The 17,860-nt window shown below is 29.6% G+C and overlaps 1 protein-coding gene across 1 annotated transcript; it reads right to left on the bottom strand.

Moving 5' to 3' along the window:
• Nucleotides 1-405: 405 nt before the first annotated feature.
• mAChR-B (muscarinic acetylcholine receptor) lies at nucleotides 406-4,195 on the bottom strand. The gene is made up of 5 exons (XM_075288512.1): nucleotides 4,074-4,195; nucleotides 3,528-3,958; nucleotides 2,502-3,455; nucleotides 1,498-1,577; nucleotides 406-1,458 (listed from the first exon to the last, which is right to left on the bottom strand). The coding sequence occupies exons 1-5, from the start codon at nucleotides 4,184-4,186 to the stop codon at nucleotides 697-699; spliced, it is 2,340 nt and encodes a 779-aa protein (XP_075144627.1). The 5' UTR covers nucleotides 4,187-4,195; the 3' UTR covers nucleotides 406-696.
• Between the last annotated feature and the right edge of the window lie 13,665 nt (nucleotides 4,196-17,860).

Here is a 17,860-nt window from a genome sequence, read left to right as displayed (position 1 = left end):
AATTATTAAAACTAAAAGCAGGTGATTATAATAAAACTTTATATGTATTTATATTGGGCGCCAGTTTCTAAAATGTCAATTATGTGAAAATGTCTTTCCTAATATTACGTTAGGGCTCCAACAATTCATAAAACTACCGAAGGTAATTACCTGAAGTCTTTCATCTTACTAATCCCTTAGTTGGGTGGCAGTACAAAGACAATTTAACCTAACCTTACAGCCTAATAAACTTAATTAAAATGTTTAAGCATTATCCACAAATTACCCTTAGAATTGAAACTCTCTCTCTCTCCCGGCAGATGTGTCCCTTTACGGGGTCTCCTTAAATATGTAGAGAATTATAAATGCAAAGTCCAATTAAAGCACCTTTCCATTTCATTTTGTCTACAAAAATCAGGATCTATATATGCTATATACATACACATATGCATATATTATTTAATTTTATTATTTGTATACATGTGTGTGTGTGTATAGGTAAAAGTTTTATTTGGTAGTTGGAAGATATGTTTTAAGGTTAGGTTTTAGTTTTTTTTTTGGTTTTGTTAAGCGTACTTAGTAGAAGTAGGGTCATACATAATATGAGCATGTATTTGTATACATATGTGTGTGTGCGTGTGTGTTAGTTTGTATGCGTTAGTCTTGATGTTTGTGTGTTTGCTTGTGGTTTTCTTTGAAGTAATCAACAAGGCCTACTTAAGTCATGTGCCAATCTCCTTTAAGTATCCGGGTAAATGTCTTTTTAAATTGCTGATTGGCAAGGGCATAACAAAAGGGGTTCATGGGACTGTTGGCATAGCAGAGAAAATACGAAAACATATACAGGTGCTCATTGGTACACGGTGGATTGCGACAAAAACCCTCGACGAGGGCCAACACATGATACGGCGTCCAACAGGCCACAAAGCAGCCCAAAATAAATGATATGGTGCGAAATGCTTTGCGTGCCCGATTTTCCGATTTGGATTTTTGCCTACCCACTCCAATGACCAGGGGGATGGTGGCCTTTTTACTTTTGAAATGTTTACTAATCGACTGCATAAAGTCCCGCTTACTGGACGAGCGACTACTCGTCGAGGTTTGATGATGGGGATGATGCTGATGCTGCGTTGGCTTTTGTAATTTCAAGGAGCTGGATTTTCTTAGTGGGGGATTGGGCTGTTGGCTGGTTGAACCGGAACTTGTGCCCGATGTGGAAGCCATTTTATTGGTGGTATCCGATGTTTCACGTTCATCGATTTTATCCAGACTTTTTGAAGTCATCACAGGTGGGGGACGCTGATAGGATGATGGAGGCGCCATGGCTGCCGTTGATGTTGTTGTTGTCGTCCCGCTTATTGTTGTCGTCGAGGCAGTTGAAGATGTTGTCACAGTGCTAGCAATCTGTGTCCTAGCTGCTGAGTTGCTAACGCCATTTTTTGTTGCAGCCACCTGTTGCTGCTGCTGCTGCTGGTGTTGCTGTTGTTGGTGTCCTTTGGAGGTGTATTGTAACAAAACACCATCGGCACTACTGTGACGTGGAAATAACATGATGTCAATGGAACTTTCCCGACGCTCCTTGTCAAAGTCTTCGAGACCTGTATAGGAAATGAGTAAATGTTTTTCAACAATGTCAACATTGTTCATTGTCATGGATGTGGCTTCATGTGTACTATGGAATGAGGAAGAGGGTGGAGCAAAACAAATTTCTGTGGTGGTATGATGGAGGAGAAGGTTAGGGGAATTTTCATCACCTTGCTGCAGGGGAGGACAGGTTGGTGACATTGACGTTGACCCGAGGGGGGCTAGAGGTCTGGTGGTGGTGGTGTTGGTGTTGGTGTTGGTGGATGCTGCCTTTTGGGTTTGGGCCACTTTTTTCAAAGCTTGACTTAACAATGTTGGGCTGCTGGCAATTTGATTGGCTGCATGCAACTGCGGACTACCGGCACTTGTGATTTGGTTTTTGGTTGTTAACGATGGATTCATGTTAGACTGCTGCGGATAGGAGCTACCATTGTAGCTATGCAAGGTATTGTAGGTGGTGGGAGAGAGAGTCATTGCTATGGAACTCTCATCCATGAAACGCAACTCTGAGTTATTGGCCATTACATCATAGGTGAGATGTAATTCACTATTGCTACTGGGATTGTCGGAGCCTTCGGAGATAAGGGAATTACATTGAAATGGTTCCGGAGGGGGTAGAATGGCATGCACCAAACTTGGCTGCACTTGGTCACGGGGTACAACAATGGGAGCCAAATTTACGGGCGAAAGGGGAGATTCATCATTGGCTGTGGGTGAGGAGGCTTTTGGGACTTTGTGGGTTTCCGCCACCCGCTCAGTCTCGACAATCTGTGAAAGGGTGGCACAAGAGGTCCTCTTCGTTTTGTCCAGAATGGGTAGGCGACCTAGTTCCTCTTTACTTTGAGCTCTCTCCAAGCGTTGGCTAGAGGGATGGGGAGAACTACTGCCCGAGGACAGGGCCACAGCTTCAGTGGATTTAGAGGTGGGTGTTGACAAACCTTTACTGCGTGTGGCCAACAAAGCCGCCTGGGCTCCAAAGACCAGGCCAATGGAAGACCGTTTACGTAAATTGGACAGTTTCTGTTGGTTGGCCATTTGTTGGGCCTGATTCACTGAACTCTCCTCATCCGAATCAAAGGCTGGACTACTGGAACGTTCAGATTTTTCCACTTCCCCCGAATCGGTTTTGGAACCTTTGTTATTGTTGCTGGTAGCTCGATTATTGGTATCGGAAATGCGTCGTTGTTGTTCGGAACCTTCGTTGAGGGTACCATTGATAATATCTGCCGCCTGGGCCAAGGGATTGGCTTGGCCAGAACCACTATAGCGTTTGCCAACGCCTCCTCCAGCAGCATCACAGCCTGCATTATCCTCTCCACCCGCGAGATCCACTTTTGTCTTGAGAATTTTCTCTTCTATAGCTCCTATGCCAGCGGCATGACCTGCCATACCAGACATGGCCCCAGCACTTAGGGCCACCATGGATTGCATTTTACGTTGTTTGGCCTCACTGCGTTTTTGCATTTCATAGGCCGTCTTATAGATGCCTCCATATAGGACGAAAAGGACAATTAAAGTGGTCCAATAATAGCCAATAATAAGAGCCGTATTAAACACGGGGTCCTTGAGGAATTGCACTGCACATTGCCCCGGGAGGAGATCACGTTTACCCGTAAAATGTTCCCAGCCAAAGATGGAAATGAAAAATAGCAAAGCTGGTATGATCCAAGTAATGGTGACCATATAAATCACTCGTCGTTTGGTACGCCAACTACGATATTTGGCAGCAATTTTCACCGAACAATAACGATCGATGGTTATCAGCAGGACCGTATACTGGGACACTAGACACACGGTATAGTCCACCGAAAGCCAGAGATCACATAGCAGAGGACCCAAATCCCAATAGCCCATGAGAACATAGACTGTGTAGAAAGGCATGGAGACAGTTCCTAAAATGAAAAAAAAAAACAAAAGACATGATGGGAAATAAGAGTCTCTATTCGTATCCTGGTAATACAAACCTATCAGCATATCTGTGGCCGCCAATGAGGCTATAAAATAATTACTTGGTTGCCTTATATTTCGATCCACAATGAATGCCAAAAGGACCAAAATATTACCGCCCACTGTTAGAATGATGCAAATGGCCAGACACACCGCTATGGCTATGGTTTGCCAAAGCTCAAAGGGTGGCAAAACCAGTGCCGGGCCACCACCCTCCTCACTTTCATTGCCCTCGGTGCCATAGATACTCGTACTATTCGTCGTTGTACCATTGACAAAGGCAGCCAATCGTTCCAAATCATCGCTAGTCCATAGATTCAGTTCTCCATTGTCCCCTATGAATGGTCGATAGAGTTGAGCTGCTTTTAGCAGACGCTTACATTCGTTATGTTCGACAAAACGATTGTAAATGGATTTACAGAGATTTTCACGTTCCTTTTTAAGGCGCCTGTGGGCGAAGAAAAAGCAAAACAAAAACAAAAGACAAAAAACAAATTCAAATCCCCAGATCTAGAAAAGGTAACCTCAAAGGGTTTTTGGTGATTTGCCCTATTTAGATTTACCATTGTGTTATGAAATCAGGTTTTATTGAGTAAATCGGATCGGTTTTGTTGTCCAATTCCGTTGAGGATAAATCAAAATCCTCCATGTCATTGGTCACACTGGTGGTTTTCATTGTCCTCTTTTTCACAGCAGCTGCAGTTACAGTAGATTCTCAATTAGAAATCGCCATTGGGGGGGGGGGGGGTCTGTTTGCATTCATCTCTCTGCCATATCCTTAGCCATGTGTGTTCTGTGTATCCTGTTGGTTAGAAGAAGAAGAAATTTTTTTGGGGTTATAATCAAGTAGATATTTTTCGGGGGGTTTCTATTTGCATACTGAGTTGAAATCAATAAGAAAATGATAATTGCTAGACCCCAAAAATTGTCCAATTATGGAATTCATAAATTAACCAAATTCAGAAATTAAAAATAGTTGCGATTTTGAATGGAAAGAAAGAATGATCGAATAAAATTTTCTAAAAAAATAAAATAATTTCATAAATATTATGTAAAAGTTCATAAATATTATGTATGCATACGTACATAGCATTTGTGAACCTTAACATAATATTTACGAAAGCATCATACATTAAATGAAAAATTATTTTATTTTTTTTTGGATAATTTTATTTTATACGATCTTTCTTTTGTATCAAATAGAAAATAATTATTCAAGCTTGAGATCGTTTTTATATGTATTAGTTTCTTTATTTTTCAATATTTGGAATTTCAGAAGCAGATCTAAAATATCAACTACAAATCAGATACAGCTAACATTACTCACATAACATATACTGACCAGGGATGGAAAATACAATTTTTAAGAAAGTAAAAAAAAGGTACTTTTTTGAGCGAAAAAGTATTTTTCAATAAATTTTAAGAAAAATTCCATTGGAAGATTATTGTCAAGAGCTCCCTTAAATTGAATTTTAAAGAAAATAAAATTGTTGTCGTTTTTTATTTCAGCTTTTTGTTGGGTTTAATAAACTGCCTGAATTTATTCTGATAATTGGTTGATAGTTTTGCTGCAAGTAGAGGATGCTGATGAGGAATGTGGTAATTCCGAAACGTGCGTCCATCCAACCATCTTGCAGTCTATAGGGCTTTGCCCAAATAAATTTGACAAACATTCTTTTCCTCTGTTGGTTAAGCTACTCTTGTAGTTTAGTCAATGTATGGTTTTAAGCTGAAATAAAAAACAACAACAATGCTTAAAGAACAAAACCAACAATAACAAAACAAAACAAATAGAAAATAAAATTTTGTTTGCCACCTCCTAAATTTTAAATATTTGCTTTTTATATCCTGTTTTTCTGATTTCGACCAAAAATGGTCAAAATACCATGTGATATGGTATCGAAAATTTTGATCTACAAAGTGGTGCAGGGTATAATATAGTCGGCCCCGCCCGACTTTAGACTTTCCTTACTTGTTTTAGTCTTATATTCGCTTACAAAGACTACCGTAGTTGTAATAGCGGCTGCCACAGCTCTACTTTATGGTACTACATAAATTTTCTCTGGATAAATAAAAATAAATTTTTGACAAAATTTTCTATAGAAATGAAATGTTGCCAAAATTTTCTATAGAATTAAAATGTTGACAAAATTCTCTATAGAAATAAAATGTTGACAAAATTCTCTATAGAAATAAAATTTTGACAAAATTTTCTATAGAAATAAAATTTTGACAAAATATTCTATATAAATAAATTTTGACAAGATTTTCTATAGAAATAAAATGTTGACAACATTTTTTATAGAAATAAAATGTTCACAAAATTTTCTATAGAAATAAAATTTTGATTTCTATAGAAATAAAATTTTGACAAAATTACCTACAGAAATAAAATTTTGACAAAATTTCGTATAGAAATAAAATTTTGACAAAATTTTCTATTGAAATAAAATTTTGACAAAATTTCCTATAGAAATAATATTTTGACAAAAGTTTCTATAGAAATAAAATTTTGACAAAATTTCCTACAGAAATAAAATTTTGGCAAAATTTTCTATAGAAATAAAATGTTGATATAATTTCCTATAGAAATAAAATTTTGACAAAATTTTTTTATAGAAATAAAATTTTGACAAAATTTTCTATAGAAATGAAATGTTGACAAAATTTTCTATAGAAATAAAATTTTGACAAAATTCTTTATAGAAATAAAATTTTGACAAAATTCTTTATAGAAATAAAATGTTGACAAAAATGTCTATAGAAATAAAATTTTGACAAAATTTCCTATAGAAATAAAATTTGGCAAAATTTTCTATAGAAATAAAATTTTGACAAAATTTCCTACAGAAATAAAATTTTGACAAAATTTTCTATAGAAATAATTTTGATGTAATTTTCTATAGAAATAAAATTTTGACAAAATTTCCTTCAGAAATAAAATTTTGACAAAATTTTCTATAGAAATAATTTTGATGTAATTTCCTATAGAAATAAAATTTTGACAAAATTTTCTATAGAAATAAAATTTTGACAAAATTTCCTATAGAAATAAAATTTTGACAAAATTTCCTGTAGAAATAAAATTTTGACAAAATTTTCTATAGAAATAAAATTTTGACAAAATTTCCTATAGAAATAAAATTTTGACAAAATTTCCTATAGAAATAAAATTTTGATATAATTTCCTATAGAAATAAAATTTTGACAAAATTTCCTATAGAAATACAATTTTGATATAATATCCTATAGAAATAAAATTTTGACAAAATTTCTTATAGAAATACAATTTTGACAATATTTTCTTATCTAGATAGTGTTCGTGTGGAAGCGAAATATAGAATCACGTGCTTTTTCGACTAAAACACTATTGAAATTCAAGCAAATCGTATTTGTGACTATGGCTTTTACAATATCGAGATTTTCTTCCCGCAGGAACTTGTCTGTTTTGCCAAATATGTAAAAGACTATTAGCAAATAAGTTTGTTAAAAACTTTCTCAAAATATTAAAATATTTTGTCAAAACTGTTGTACCATATATCTGATATCGTCTCAAAAATGACTACACAAAAGTTACTAAATCATTCACGGGGGTACTACGGTACTGACCAGTGTGAAAAAGTATTGAAAAAAGTACTATAGTACTGCAATTTCCATCTCTGATACTGACACATAATAAATAAGACAAATAGATATACAAGTACCCAACATCAGAGAAAGCAAGAGAGAATCAGTGGAATAAAAGTAACAGACTGATCACTACGTTCGTCTTATTTATGATGTGTCTGTATATGTGAGCAATGTTATATATGTGCTGATTTGTAATTGATTCTCTTCTCTGTTGGTACATTGTTGATGTACATCATTTCTAATGTTAATCGTGTCATAGACATTATAATACATAGACGAGCCATGGGTATCAAACTATGTTTGACAGTTCCGAAGATTAAGAATAAACGAGAAAAATAAGAGCACGCTTACAATCTCTTTCGTTTTCCTTTTTGTAGTTTGCCAATTTTACACAAAATTAGAACGTTTATGATGCACCAGAGGATTTATAAATAAATTAATATATTAAAAGTTCATATTTGAATAAAAAATTGTGACCAAAACCGCGAAAATACGAAATTTAATTTTGAGCTTCATAGCTCTTTACGAACAACACAAAAGCAAATGCGCGAAAATTAATGTTTGGGACTGACTCTTTACGAAAAAATCAAAACGAAATGTCAGAAAATTAATTTTTAGAACTGACATATTTTTATACCCTGCGCCACACTGTGGAACAGGGTATTATAAGTTAGTGCATATGTTTGTAACACCCAGAAGGAGACGAGATAGACACATGGTGTCTTTGGCAATAATGCTCAGGGTGGGTCCCTGAGTCGATATGACCATGTCCGTCTGTCCGTCCATCCGTCCGTCTGTCTGTGAACACATTTTTGTGATCAAAGTCTATGTCGCAATTTAAGTCCAATCGCCTTCAAATTTGCCACATGTTCCTAATTTGGGTCAGAATAGAACCCTATTGATTTTGGAAGAAATCGGTTCAAATTTAGATATAGCTCCCACATATATCTTTCGTCCGATATTGACTAATATGGTTCTAATAGTCAGAGTTGTGGCCCAATTTGGTTGAAATTTTGCACAGGGAGTATATTTAGCATTGTAGATATGCGTGCTAAATTTGATTGAAATCGGTTCAGATTTATATATAGCTCCCATATATAGCTTTCGCCCGATTTACACTCATATGACCACAGAGGCCAATTTTTTACTCCGATTTAGTTGAAATTAGCATTGTAGCTATGCGCGCCCAATTTGGTTTAAATCGGTTCAGATTTAGATATAGCTCCCGTATATATGTTTTTCTGATTTCGACAAAAATGGTCAAAATACCAACATTTTCCTTGTAAAATCGCCACTGCTTATTTAGTCGAAAAGTTGTAAAAATGACTCTAATTTTCCTAAACTTCTAATACATACATATCGAGCGATAAATCATAAATAAACACGCACAGAAAAAACATGTTTGGGCATGGTTGCCGCATCCATTTAATGCTTATTTAGAGTATTTAATTGTCGCGAAAACCATGTATTTTGTCTTTGTAAAAATAATTTTCGAGCGGAGAAAAATATATGTTGGCAATAAGCATTTAAATGGTTCTCAAATGCCGCAAACATGTTCTATTATTTAAATGATAGAATTTGAGACCATTATATGGTCAGGAAAATCATGTACCTGACCATTCAAATTTTTTACTTTTTTGCAGAGAAAAAAGTATTTTTATAGTTTACGTATAGACATGTACACAGCCATTACATGGCCATAAAGACCATGTACATTGTTTTCGTGACCATTTAATTTTTTTGCAGCGACAAGAATTTTATAAAAACATTGAGCAGGTACACACGATCTTCATTTTGCGCGTCAGTCGTGTGTTGATTGTTTCTTGGAATGGACGGAGAATACGGAATTATTGTGTTTTGTGTTAATTTATTTATTCAGAAATGGCACGTGGTTTTATGTGAATACAAAAAAGGAAAGTGTAATTGAAACATATGTACCTGGTTTTTGTTCTGCATTTTGACATATGGTATAATTTATTTTTATTTGCAGTTATATGATGTCTGTGTTTGTACATTTGATGGGCACGAAGTAAATATGGAATGATTTCTTATTGTTGAAATTGAACCAAACTAGAGTGTGTAAAAATATGTGAAGTTTGCTTGCACAACATTATTAATACAAATAAACAATCAATTAGTTTATAAATAAATAAAAACAAATAAATAAAATTGATTTTGTGTTTTCTTTTCTCAAGTGGCGTCCTTTTTTCGACGACGAAAAAAGTTTTTTCATAAAAATCAAAACATTTTAGGTTGTGACCATGTTCTTTTAACTAGAAGAAAAACATTTTTGACGAATAACATAACATTTTAGATCGTGGCCATTGTCTTTTAATGGAAACAAAATTCTTTTTATCAATATAATAACATTTTAGATGAGGACAATTGTATTTTTCTTAGAACCATGTTCACTGAGCCAACATGGTTGCAGGTTAAAATGTTACATGGTCGCCGCAAAAATAGCTGCTATCATATTATTTTGCTCTTCGAATATGATTGTGGCAATCATGTTTCTTCTCAGCGTGAACTTTTGCGAAATTTCCTTAAAATTGCTTCAGATTTAAATGTTTCCCATATTTTTTGTTTACTAACATTGTGTTTCACCCTAGTACATTAGCCGACTTAAATTTTGAGTCTATAGATTTTGTAGAAGTCTATCAAATTCTGTCCAGATCGAGTGATATTTAAATGTATGTATTTGGGACAAGCCTTTATATATAGCCCCCAACACATATGGCGGATGTGATATGGTATCGAAAATTTAGATCTACAAAGTGGTGCAGGGTATAATATAGTCGGCCCTGTCCGACTTTAGACTTTCCTTACTTGTTAGTTATATAGAAGATTTTGTCAAAATTTTAGTTTTATAGAAAATGTTGTCAAAATTATATTTCTATAGACAATTTTGTTAAAAGTTTATTTCTATAGAAAACTTTCTGAGTACTTTATATCTGTAGAGAATTCTTGCAAAATTTTATTTCTAAGAAAATTTCGTCAAAAATTTATTTCTATAGAAGATTTTTTTAAAATTTTATTTCAATAGAATATTGTACCTCTTAATTGGAGATTTATGTTCAAATTGTGGAAATTTTTTAAATAAAAATCTTACTGAATTAGTAACTATATATTAAAAAATTATTTTTATATTATTTTTTAATTGCATAGCATAGCATTGCATACATTTTTTAAGTTATTTTTATACAATGCCTAATTCATTGTGATTTTGTTGTTGAAATTCATAGTGGGATATATTTATTTTCTGTTCTTTATATGAAATAAATACTTTTGTTTTAACCAAAAAAAAAAAAAATAGCTTGGATTGCATATTATTTACACTGCAGATTTTTTTTTGACGATTTATAAAATGGAAGTCACGATTATGACGATTTATTCGAAAAAAGTGACGATTTTTCTTGAAATTTTATTGGCAGCCCTGCACCCGAATTTTGACGATTTGAGAGTATTGGAGAAAGAGAGAGAGAGCAAGCGATTATTATTAGAAATCCTATACATCAACAATGTACCAATAGAAAAGAGAATCAAATCTAAAATCAGATTTGGTATTCCGTTTATAACGCATCGAAATATTGTTGTAAGATCCACAAATTGAAATTCTGAGTTGAAGGTAGCATTGTCCGTCCGTCTTTTAAATTACTTTAACTTCCGAACGAAAAAAACCTAACGGATTGAAACTTGGCACAGGTACCTGTTATTGATGTAGGTCAGATGGTATTGCAAATGGACAATATCTGTACGTTTCGGTACAGATCCCAAACCGACCTCCAAATTTGACTTATGGAGTCTCATGAAGGATCAATTTTCATCCTATCCGGTTGATTTGGTACGTGATGTTAGCCTATGCTCTTTAACAACCATATCGGTCCATAATTATATATAGTTATTCCGTTGTAAATACATCGAAGTATCCAACTCCGAGTGAACAATGTATATTTATATTTTTGATCAGGGAGAAATTCTGAGGCAGTGTGTTGTCAAAATTTTATTTCTATAGAAAATTTTGTCAAAATTTTATTTCTATAAACAATTTTGTTAAAATTTTATTTTTATATAGAAAATTTTGTCCAAATTTTATTTCTATAGAAAATTTTGTCAAAATTTTATTTTTATATAGAAAATTTTGTAAACATTTTATTTTTACAGAAAATTTTGGCAAAATTTTTTTTCTATAGAAAATTTGGCAAAATTTTATTTCTGCAGAAAATTTTGTCAAAATTTTATTTCTGTAGAAAATTTTATAAAAATTTTATTTCTATAGGAAATTTTATCAACATTTTATTTCTATAGGAATTTTGTCAAAATGGCATTTCTATAGAAAATTGTATATAGCTCCCATATGATATAGCCGATATTGCTCTCACCCACCCAACTCTGGTTTCTAGGGCCATATTAGTACATATCGGGTGAAAGATATGGTAGCTATATCTAAATCTAAAAATTTTATTTCTGTAGAAAATTTTATCCAAATTTTATTGCTATAGAAAATTTTGTCAAAATTTTATTTCTATAGAAAATTTTGTCAAAATTTTATTTCTATAGAAAATTTTGTCAAAATTTTATTTTTATATAGAAAATTTTGTCAAAATTTTATTTCTATAGAAAATTTTGTAAAAATGTTATTTCTATAGAAAATTTTGTCAAAATTTTATTTTTATATAGAAAATTTTGTAAACATTTTACTTTTACAGAAAATTTGGGCAAAATTTTTTTTCTATTGTAAATTGTGTCAAATTTTCTCAAAATTTTATTTCTACAGAAAATTTTGTCAAAATTTTATTTCTATAGAAAATTTGGTTAAAATTTTATTTCTGTAGAAAATTTTGTCAAAATTTCATTTCTATAGAAAATTTTCTTACAATTTTATTTCAATTGAAATTTGTCTCAAAATTTTATTTTTCTATAAAAAATTTTCTCAAAATTTTATTTTTATGCAAAATTCTGTAAAAATTGTATTTCTATAGACAATTTTGTTAAAGTTTTATTTTTATATAGAAAATTTTGTCCAAATTTTATTTCTATAGAAAATTTGGCAAAATTTTATTTCTGCAGAAAATTTTGTCAAAATTTTATTTCTGTAGAAAATTTTATAAAAATTTTATTTCTATAGAAAATTTTGTCGAAATTTTGTTTCTATATAGAAAATTTTGTCAAAATTTTGTTTCTGTAGAAAATGTTCTCAAAATTTTAAATCTATAGAAAATCTTTTCAAAATTTTATGCCTATAGAAAATTTTGTCAAATTTTTATTTCTATAAATTTTTTTTTTAAATTTTATTTCTGTAGAAAATTTTGTCAAAATTTTATTTCTATAGAAAATTTTGTCAAAATTTTATTTCTTTAGAAAATTTTGTCAAAATTTTATTTCTATAGAAAATTTTGTCAAAATTTTATTTCTGTAGAAAATTGTGTCAAACTTTTATTTCTGTAGAAGAATTTGTCAAAATTTTATTTCTGTAGAAAATTTTGTCAAATTTTTATTTCTATAGAATTTTTTTTCAAAATTTTATTTCTGTAGAAAATTTTGTCAAACTTTTATTTTATGTAGAAAATTTTCTCAAAATTTTAAATCTATAGAAAATTTTGTCAACATTTTATTTCTTTAGAAAATGTTGTCAGAATTTTATTTCTATTTACCTTATAATAATATCAGCTTTCACATTGTGGCACAGAGCATAATTAACAAACTTTGTTTTAGTTAAAATTCCCTATTTTTTTTGGAGAAATTCAATTTCCTTAGCATTACGAAATTATTACAAATTGAAGATTGCTTCAATATTTTTGTAATATTGATGGCAATAAGGTTTCTTATTTCTACCGGACATCATAGAATTGCCTTCCTATCTAGACCTCAATTTGTGTGCTTTAGCAAAGGCATCTTTTGCTGCATCACAATTTCTTGCTCCTCTTTATTATTAAGGTAAATTTATTTGCAATTTGATCATTTACCAAGAATTTCCCAATAACTAAATTATTCCATGAATTTTCCAATATCTATTAGGGTATAGTCTTAATGATTTTGAACTTTTCACTAAATTGCCCCATAATTTAATGTAGACCCCGTGGTTGGTTGGCTTACCATATGCCTGCTCACGTACAAACTACATCAGTATTTCAAACCTTTCTGACTACATTCATTTTAAGGATCAATGCAGTGAGGGGAAAGGTATGTTGCGGGGTAAGAGTTAGGAGATAAGTGTAAACCTTGATGTTGTTTATTTGATTTGAAAGTAAAATGCACTTTCCCTAGTTAGTATGGAGGGTCTCTTTTTCTTCTTTATCCTGTTTTTGTTTTGTTGTTTTCTCCACCCTAAAGCTTTAGTTAGTAAAGTTGAAATTATGCCTGGGTTTTGGTGATGCAAAGGATGCAAAGCAAAGACCTTAAAGTATTTCCCAAGTATTCCCAAGATAAAGATGTCGGATGTAGTATTGAATGGCTTGGCGTATGCAACTGGCAATCGTCTCTTGAAGGCTGAATAGATGGATGGTTTCTGGGTTGCACTGGCATGCCAGGCATGGATGAATGGCAACTGTTGCATTTCCGTTTGTGTTTCTAGGTTATAAACTTTTGTTGTGGCAAGAGATAACACAGCCAAAGAGAGTGGGAGAGAGAAAGAGAGAGAGGGAGCAATTGTGTCAGTAGATTCTTGTACCTGTGTGAGTGTAGAGAGAAGGCAAGTTTTGGAATTGCAAATTTCATTAAACTTATAAAAAATATCCTTGTTGTTTTGCAGATATAGACATTACTTCGATATTAGGGTATAACGAGGAATAGAATTGTATGAATCTAAAAATAATCTATCAAAATTTGAAAAAAAAAATTACCAAAAAACTATCAAATAAAAAGTTCAAAGACAATGTTTTCTATAAACCTTGTCCAAATTGTTTATTTCTAGAGAAAATTGTGTCAAAATTATTTTCTATGGAAAATTTTGTAAAAAATTATTACTATAGAAAATTTGGCCTAAATTTTATTTCATTGTTGTGTTTTTTTATTTCAGCTTAAAACCATGCATTGACTAAACTACAAGTGTAGCTTAACCAACAGAGGAAAAGAATGTTTGTCAAATTTATTTGGGCAAAGCCCTATAGACTGCAAGATGGTTGGATGGAATTACCACATTCCTCATCAGCATCCACTAGTTGCAGCAAAATTATCAACCAATTATCAGAATAAATTCAGGCAGTTCACTAAACCCAAAAGTAAACCACACTTGAAACTTCCGAAGAAAGGTTTTACATGATAGCCGTCTTAAGCCGAAATAAATTCGTACAAAAAATTTTATTCTTAGAGAAAATTTTGTCAAAACTTTAGTTCTTTAGAAAATTTTATTGCTAGAGAAAATTTTGTCAAAATTTTATTTCTATGGAAAACTTTGTCAACATTTTATTTCTATAGAAAATTTTGTCAAAATATTTTTTCTATGGAAAATTTTGTCAAAATTTTATTTCTATAGAAAACTTTGTCAAAATTTTATTTTTTTGTAAGATTTTTTCAAAATTTTATTTCTATAGAAAATTTTGTCAAAATTTTATTTCTGAAAACAATTTTGTCAACATTTTATTTCTATGGAAATTTTTGTTTTATTTCTATAGAATATTTTGTCAAAATTTTGTTCCTGGAGAAAATTTTGTCAAAATTTTAGTTCTTTAGAAAATTTTATTGCTAGAGAAAATTTTGTCAAAATTATATTTTTATGAAAAATGTTGCCTAAATTTCATTACTATAGAAAATGTTGTCAAAATATTATTTCTATGGAAAATTTTATAAAAATTTTATTTTTATAGAAAATTTTGTAAAAATTTTATTTCTTTGCGAGATTTTTTCAAAATTTTAGTTACATAGAATATTTTGTCAAAATTTTATTTCTATAGAAAATTTTGTCAACATTTTATTCCTAGAGAAAATTTTATGGAAAATTTTGTCAAAATGTTTTTTTCTATAGAAAATTTTATTACTAGAGAAAATTTTGTCTAAATTTTATTTCTATGGAAAATTTTGACAAAATTTATTCTATGGAAAATTATGTTAAAATTTTATTTCTATAGAAAATTTTGTTAAATTTTATTACTAAAAATTTTATGGAAAATTTTGTCAAAATTTTATTTCTATAAACAATTTTGTTAAATTTTATTACTAAAAATTTTATGGCAAATTTTGTCAAAATGTTTTTTTCTATAGAAAATTTTATTACTAGAGAAAATTTTGTCTAAAGTTTATTTTGACAAAATTTATTCTATGGAAAATTATGTCAAAATTTTATTTCTATAGAAAATTTTGTTAAATTTTATTACTATGTCAAAATATTTTTTCTATGGAAAATGTTGCCAAAATTTTATTACTATAGAAAATTTTGTCAAAATTTTATTTCTATGGAAAATTTTGTCAAAATTTTATTTCTATGAAAAACTTTGTCAAAATTTTATTTCTATAGAAAATGTTCTTAAAATTGTATATCTATGGAAAATTTTGTTAAAATTTTATTTCTAGAGAAAATTTTGCCAAAATTTTAGTTCTTTAGAAAATTTTGTCAAAATTTTAGTTCTTTAGAAAACTTTATTGCTAGAGAAAAGTTTGTCAAAATTTTATTTTGTTGCCTAAATTTTATTAATATAGAAAATTTTGTCAAAATGTTATTTCTATGGATAATTTTGTCAAAATTTTATTCCTAGAGAAAATTTTGTCAAAATTTTATTTTAATGGGAAATGTTGCCTAAATTTTATTACTATAGAAAATTTTGTCAAAATTTTATTTTTATGGAAAATTTTGTCAAAATTTTATTTCTATAGAAAATTTTGTCAAAATTTTATTTCTTTGGAAGATTTTTTCAAAATTTTATTTTTATAGAAAATTTTGTCAAAAATTTATTTTTATGAAAATTTTTGTCAAAATTTTATTTCAATGGAAAATTTTGTCAAAATTTTTTTGCTAGAGAAAATTTTGTCAAAATTTTATTGCTAGAGAAAATTTTGTCAAAAGTTTAGTTCTTCGGAAAATTTTATTGCTAGAGAAAATTTTGTCAAAATTTTATTTCTCTGGAAAATGTTGTCAAAATTTTATTTCTAGGAAAATGTTGTCAATTTTTTTTTTCTATAGAAAATTTTATTACTAGAGAAAATTTTGTCAAAATTTTATTTCTATGGAAAATTTTGTCAACATTTTATTTCTATGGAAAATTATGTCAAAATTTTATTTCTATAGAAATTTTTGTCAAAATTTTATTTCTATGGAAAATTTTGTCAAAATTTTATTTCTGTAGAAAATTTTGTCAAAATTTTATTTCTTTGGAAGTTTTTTTTTTTTTTCTATAGGAATAAAATTTGGACAAAATTTTATTTCTATAGAAAATTTTGTCAACATTTTATTTCTATGGAATCTTTTGTCAATGTTTTATTTTTATAGAAAATGTTTTCAACATTTTATTTCTATAGCAAATTTTGTCAAAATTTTATTCCTAGAGAAAATTTTGTCAAAACTTTAGTTCTTTAGAAAATTTTATTGCTAGAGAAAATTTTGTCAAAATTTTATTTTTATGAAAAATGTTGCCTAAATTTTATTACTATAGAAAATTTTGTCAAAATTTTATTTCTATGGAAAATTTTGTCAAAATTTTATTTCTATAGAAAACTTTGTCAAAATTTTATTTCGTTGGAAGATTTTTAAAAATTTTATTTCTATAGAAAATTTTATCAACATTTTATTCCTAGAGAAAATTTTGTCAAAATATTTTTTCTATGGAAAATTGTTTAAAATTTTTTTTCTATAGAAAACTTTGTCAAAATTTTATTTCTTTGGAAGATTTTTTCAAAATTTTATTTCTATAGAAAATTTTGTCAACATTTTATTTCTATAGAAAATTTTATCAAATTTTATTTCTATAGATAATTTTATTCCTACAGAAAATTATGTCAAAATTTTATTTCTATAGAAAATTTTGTCAACAAATTTTATCTATGGAAAATTTTGTCAAAGTTTTATTTCTATAGAAAACTTTGTCAAAATTTTATTTCTTTGGAAGATTTTTTAAAATATTTATTTCTATAGAAAATTTTGTCAAAATTTTATTTCTATAGAAAATTTTGTCAACATTTTAGTTCTTTAGAAAATTTTGTCAAAATGTTATTTCTAAGAAAATTTTGTAAAAATTTTATTCCTAGAGAAAATTTTGTCATAATTTAATTCTTTAGAAAATTTCTGACATGTCAAAATTTTATTCCTAAATAACATTTGGTCAACATTTTATTTCGGTAGAAAATTTTGAAAAATTTTATTTCTATAGAAAATGTTGTCAAAATTTTATTTCTATGGAAAATTTTGTCAAAATTTTATTTCTATAAAAATTTAGTCAACATATTATTTCTATGGAAAATTTTGTCAAAATTTTATTTCTATAGAAAATTTTGTCAAAATTTTATTCCTAGAGAAAATTTTGCCTAAATTTTATTACAAGAGAAATTTGTGAAGTACCTCTTAAATGGCGAGGAATATTGTGCAAAATCTAGCAAAACATCAAGAATTCTACCAATCTACCACACAGTAAAAAATTTAAAATTTTTGGTAGAATTCTACAAATTGTGGCAACCGTGTTGGACTACGTTACACCAAGAAAAAACATGCCTGGTTCCAAAGAATTTGTCTTTACTCTAATAAATTTGCTATTGATTCCGAGCCAAAGATAGAATACTAGGCTAGAAATTTTTGTGG

The sequence above is a fragment of the Haematobia irritans genome, chromosome 1 (genome assembly GCF_050003625.1).
Source record: "Haematobia irritans isolate KBUSLIRL chromosome 1, ASM5000362v1, whole genome shotgun sequence".
Taxonomy (NCBI): Eukaryota; Metazoa; Arthropoda; class Insecta; order Diptera; family Muscidae; genus Haematobia; species Haematobia irritans.
The sequence above is the reverse complement of the archived record's forward strand: the minus strand, read 5'-3'. Positions and strand labels throughout refer to the sequence as shown.